Source organism: Galeopterus variegatus, unplaced genomic scaffold (assembly GCF_000696425.1).
Source record: "Galeopterus variegatus unplaced genomic scaffold, G_variegatus-3.0.2 Scaffold2792, whole genome shotgun sequence".
Taxonomy (NCBI): Eukaryota; Metazoa; Chordata; class Mammalia; order Dermoptera; family Cynocephalidae; genus Galeopterus; species Galeopterus variegatus.
In genome coordinates, this window is record NW_007728903.1 from 40,112 (window position 1) to 46,111 (window position 6,000).

General features: G+C 38.2%; 1 protein-coding gene across 1 annotated transcript in view; it reads left to right on the top strand.

The window, feature by feature from the left end:
* Positions 1-6,000, top strand: part of LOC103598933 (vacuolar protein sorting-associated protein 13D-like) — a gene marked incomplete at its 5' end in the record, with an annotated part of 136,093 nt that overhangs the window by 39,136 nt on the left and 90,957 nt on the right. Inside the window, one exon of the mRNA XM_008582999.1 lies at positions 99-247. Within this exon, the coding sequence (XP_008581221.1) occupies positions 99-247 (149 nt within the window). The remainder of the gene's footprint in view (positions 1-98; positions 248-6,000) is intronic.

The following is a 6,000-nucleotide window of genomic DNA, read 5'->3' on the forward strand; positions in this document are numbered from 1 at the left end:
ATTGATGAATGTTTTCAATGCGAATATAAGTATTTGAATCATGAGACTAAGGAGATTCTTTTTTTTTTTTTTCCCCTTTAATTCTGCCTTTGTACCAGAGGTGGAAAAATATGATGAAAACCTCCATGAAAAGACAGTTGAGCAAGGTGGAACACCAATTCGATACTACTTTGAAAATCTCAAAATCAGCATTCCCCAGATCAAGCTGAGTGTGTTCACCTCCAACAAGTTGCCATTGGATCTTAAGGTGAGCTTATATCTGGATAAAATTTGTTTTTATTACTTTTCTTCAACTGCTTTGAACATAGATAAATTTTTAAAAATGACTTTTCCTTAAAGAATGACTAAAATCCTTGCCTGCCTTTCATTGAAGCATATTTGCATTTTCCATCCAGCATCATCATTCATAGCAGATATTTTTACAGGCTTCTTTTTTAGAAGGTTTATTGACTCATGTATATTTCCATCTTTTTTTTTAATGTTTGTATATGACTTTGCTAAAGATCAAGGAGTAGCTAAAGAGAATAAACAGAGAATTCTGTAAAACCCACCTGCTCTCGGTTTAGTTTCTGGCTTATCTCAATTAAGTAAAAGCCTCTTTCCTAAGGGTGCTCCTGGACTCAAGAGAAAAACCAAAACCTAAACAGTGTCTTCCTTTTGTGCCCAAAACCTGCCTGCCCTCCTAGTTTCTCTTTCTAAGTATCCTGAATGATTGTCACTAGGAACATCTACCACCTTCAAGGAAGATTCAGCTGCATACCCACTTGGATGTGGCCTCGCCTACCACTATATCAGGATGTAACACTTCTGCAGACCGTCTTGATACACACTTGACAGATACAGTGTGAACACTCTTCATTTTCAGCAATAAAATATAATTTAAGTAAGGAAGAAGGCTGGGATTCAACTCTAAAGGCTATATATTGTTTCACTATACTGTGCTGCCCCCTAGAATATAAAAAATCAGAGAATTTTAGACCTACGAGTCCTCAGTGATGTCCTTGCTCAGTAGACAAGGAAATTGAAGTTCAGAGTGTTTTCTTACTCAAGACTGCCTAGCTAGGTAGTGGTGGGAGTGGGAGTGGAACCAGGTGATTGTCAGGAAGTCTTTGTTTAGTTTGAGCTTAAGTCTGCCTCCCTGCTGTTCGCACCCACTGGTTCTGGTTCTTTCCTCTGTTGCACTTGGTGATGGTTGTCAAGACCTCCATCTTCCCAATAAACAGTCTAAGACTCTGCCCACTGCCCCATGCTGCCTCCTCTAAGGTGTTACAAGATGATCTCTCTTTCTGAACTGGAACAACTGGAGATATGACCAAATAAGTAATAAATCTGAAGTCACAAATTCAGATTCCTACAGGGGCTGTGCTAGCAACACAAGTGAGTAAAGTACTTCATCTGAGAGTGCGTACTTCATCTGAAGGGGCTGCTGAGGCCCCACTCCAGCCTGTTCTTGTCACAGGGGCATGTGAACCCAACATTGCCAGATCTTCAGATTTTTAAAGAGAAGCCGGAAATCTGGATTTTTATATGGAATCTCCTGGTTTTTAAATGTTGGCAACCAATTCAGGTTTCTTGGTTTTTTTTCAAAAACCTTGTGGGTGTAACAAAACACATGTGTGGGCCTCATGTGGCCCATGGTCTGCCAACTCACAACTTCCAAAATAGACTTACAGGTAATGGGACAGGAGTCTGGTCAGCATCAGATTATATTTGGGTAAGGACAGGGCAAGAGTGACTGCTTCGTTGAGGTGGCTAGCTGGGGCTGAGCAGCCAGAGTGCTGGTAGGGACGGGGCACAGCTGCTGCTCCCATGGCTGTCCTGAGAACTGTGCAGTGTGCCCTTCTCCACTCACCACTCTGGCTGCCTAATTTGCTTTAATTTCATGTTTCCCAGGAGACCAAGATACTTAAAATTAGCATGGGAGTGAGGGGAAAACCATGGGAAAACCACTATCTTGCTAATATCCACAAGTATCCACTTGACTTATGTGACCCTTTGGAATGGGTTTGTTTGATAAAGTATATATTCCCCCAGAACACTTGGCACTCGCCCAACAAGCCAATGTTGAAGCATTTCCCGAGAGCTGAGGACTTCTTGTTTTGAAAATCGTCTTACTGAGAAACACAGACACCTAACTATTTCTTTCAAATTGCTCCCAGCAGAAAGCTTCCCCAAACTGACAAAAGCAGTATGATTTTCTGCAGTCGAAGTAGCTCCCGCCCCCAAGTCTTAGGGTATTGATGCTCACATGTGCACTCTGCATACAGTAAACTGGAAATCATTTAAGTTGAATGTTTTGTCTGGCACTATATTGAAGGAACATTTTCAAGGCATTTTTCAAATCATTGTTAAACAAATGAAATGGAGCAGCCGTGTTACGAGGTGTGTGGGGGGCATAGGGAGTGTGGCAAGTTAATGTTTCAAGCAGGGTGCTGGGAATTGGGGATTGAGAATTAAGTTCTCAGCTTGTGGAAGTCACCATTTTACTGTGTCTTGCCTTCTCCTAGTGGAGTCTGGGACTCATAAAATAATGTCATTTATTCAGAGAGTTTTCTAACAGAGTAATCTCCCTTTATTAGTAGCTCTTAGAAAAGGCAATATGCTCTTTTCGATGAATATGTAATGGCTAAAAGTATGTGCTTAGGAAATGGAGTCCTGTCCCTGAACAGGAATCACAAGAGTCTGACTAAAAGGTAACCATGTCTTTGGGATTGAAGGGATAATTGTCTTGATTCTCCTGACTCCAGGCCAGAAGTGGGGTTGTCAGAAATCTTGGAGGGAAATCTCTTCAGGTTTCCACTGAGGGTACATTATTGCCAGATATGGTGTCTGTTCAGAGGGACTCAAAGCAGTTTCCCATCTGCTATCTCAATTGGATTCCTTACTCTGTGATGGAAGAAGGGGGAGATAATAGTTCCGTTTCACAAATACACAGATGAAAGTACAGCATTCCTCCCGCCTCTCCCCTTCTCTCCATTATTCTCCTAAGTTTGCATGTGGAGAGTGGCAGGCATACTAATATCGAAAATGCCAGGTAGCTTATGTGTGTTTTTTAATTTTTTTTAAAGACAAAAGAGGCCAGGAGCCTTTAAAAGTTTTCATAAGGTGGCCTACAGCAGCCCTTTTCCCATTTGGAGCATTGGGGTATTACAAAAGAAGGGCTTTAATTGAGCAATCTAGTTTGGAAGAAAACCCACATTTTAATGGTCAAAGAGCGGGAGGGTGGGGGTAAGGGGGAATTTCAAACAAAGGCACTATTTAAAAAGCCTAAAACTGTCTTCTCAAAGGCTTGAAATAATTTGTTGGGAAACTTCAGACCCTTTACTTTTTTCTTCCCCTCCCTAAATAAAAACCAGATTTGTTAAAAGGAAAAAAGATCCAGTATTGTTAATTGTATTTCAGAAAGTGCCAGAGAGGGAAATATCCCTGTAGTTTTAAACACTGTCCCAAGAGGAAAATAGGCAAATACCCTGCTTCACATAAACAGTCTCTATGTACCATAAATAAACCTTTAAAGAATGAATTCCAGACAGTTTTGTTTAGTGCAGGATAAACTAAGAAAGGAAAGGACATGGCCCAGGGAATAGCCTGTGATCTGAGACCTTATGGCATATAGACAGGTATTTCTTCTTTCAACTCTATATAATAAAGTTTCTGGAAGACTTCAGCAGTTTTTGTCTGGGGAGGTAGGAATAGACAGGTTCCAATTTTTATTAGGAAGTTAGGAGCACAAGATTGCTTTCTCCAGAATCCATTTTATAACAGGAAACTCTGCTACTTGAGTAAATAAGCATCAACTTGGTATACTACTGTATTTGATTAGTCATTTAGTTACTGCAAGAAAAGGCCCTGTTTGGCTTTTTTCCTCACATCTCTTCTACTTTGACCAAATCAACCTGAAGGTGGCAGAATAATTCATATCAACAAACTGTATCTCAGGTTTTCAAATGTGGGAGGCCCTAAAGCAGTAAATGACTAGGTAAAGATAATTTTTACTTAAGGGCCAAAAACATTTCCTTGGTTTAGACAAAGTATCGTAATTATCCAGAAAAGGAATAATGTCTATTGTGAAAGTTTTGACAGCTTTGTGGAGGTTTCAAAGTCTTTGCTACTATATGTGGTTCTTCAATGTTCGGTTGCAATGAGGAAGTTGGGGTAAAAAAGCTTTTTACCCTAAGCCTTTGTTTTGATCTCATTTCCTCTTCTCTGCGAAGAAAGTAATGCTCTGACTTGTGTTGGCAAAACAGTGCTGATCTGATTGTCAGTACCCAGTTGGTTGCAATGAGGAAGTTGGGGTAAAAAAGCTTTTTACCCTAAGCCTTTGTTTTGATCTCATTTCCTCTTCTCTGCAAAGAAAGTAATGCTCTGACTTGTGTTGGCAAAACAGTGCTGATCTGATTGTCAGTACCCAGTTTTCCCAGCATATTTACTGTATGGCTCTAAGTAAAGCATATAAGCTTATTGTGTGAGCCTCAGTTTCTCTGTTAGTGAAATAAGGAAAATAAGGCATGCTTGCTTACTTCATCATCACTCGCCGTGAAGATGGGTAGGGCATGGGCGAGTGAACAGCAGAAGGGTTTTCAGGAAAAACAGTATAATCCTCCATCTGACATTCATGCTTTCTACGTAATAGGTAGTTGCGGTTGTGAAAATGAACATGTTCAAATCTAAGATCTACTAATAGCTAGCTACCTGACTTTAGACCATTCACTTATTTATTAAGTTTTATTATACAAAACAAAAATGAGAGTGTTAGGCTGAGTTAACTTGAGGATGCTTTTAATCTCTAAAATGTTTTATTCTGAAATTATTTAGTAGGAGTTGATCAGTAACTTCCCAAGGCACCAAATCCAGTGGCCATTTTCTGTCCTCACCTCTGCTGTTTTGATATTGCTGACCTCCCTGTATTTCACATCTGTCCTTTCTGGCTCTCCTCTTACTCTGTTCATTGCTTCTCTGTCTTTTTCACTATTTTCTTTTATTTTACCCATCTGTTCAGGGCACATTTTTTTCTCTATGAACTGTCTGATCATATCACTTGTCCATTTTTCTGTCAGGTTATTGGTCTTTTATCTTCTCTGATTTTAGAAGCTCTTCATAAAAGTTTTGTCCTTGATGAAAATTGCAAGTATTTTTTTCTTCATTTTTTCAATTGTCTTTTTACTTGCCTTTGGGTGTGTGTGGGTGTGTGTGTGCGTTTAGTCATATAAGAGCTTTTTATTTTTATGTTGTCAAATTTATCAGTCTTTTGCCTTTCGAATATGAGTTTTGAGTCACAAAAAGGTTTTTCCCCGTCTGGTTTTAGAAAATTTCATTAATCTTTTTTTCCATTATTTGATTTAATTTCATTTGAACATACTCTTGTTCCAAAAGAATTTAAGACAGCCTCTGAAAATACATGCAAAAAGATTAAAAAATAAGTGAGAAAAACCCGTCTGGTTTTAGAAAATTTCATTAATCTTTTTTTCCATTATTTGATTTAATTTCATTTGAACATACTCTTGTTTCAAAAGAATTTAAGACAGCCTCTGAAAATACATGCAAAAAGATTAAAAAATAAGTGAGAAAACAAAATAGAAATTCCATTGAATTATACATGGAATTTTGATATATAATAAAGACATTTTAATTCAATGGGGAATATATAGACTTTTAAAAATGTTTATTCAAAACATTTTAACATTTATTTGCAGACTTTAATAATGCTTTTAGACTAACTAGATAGCAATATGGAAAAATATAAAATCAGATTTGTTCTTGACATTCTACATAAGGACAAATTCCAGGTGTTTCAGAGATTTACTGATATTATTAGCATGAAAGAGTGTTTTCACATTCAGTAAAGAAGAGTATTTGGCATGCCTTCTAAACCCTTTGAAATATCAATCATGTTGAGTAAAAATATAATCAGAAAATAGACCCACATCTAGAAATTGTTAACTGGCTTATAGAAGACCCAGACTGGCTGAGAACTTCAAGAAAAGCTAGATATTGGGGGGG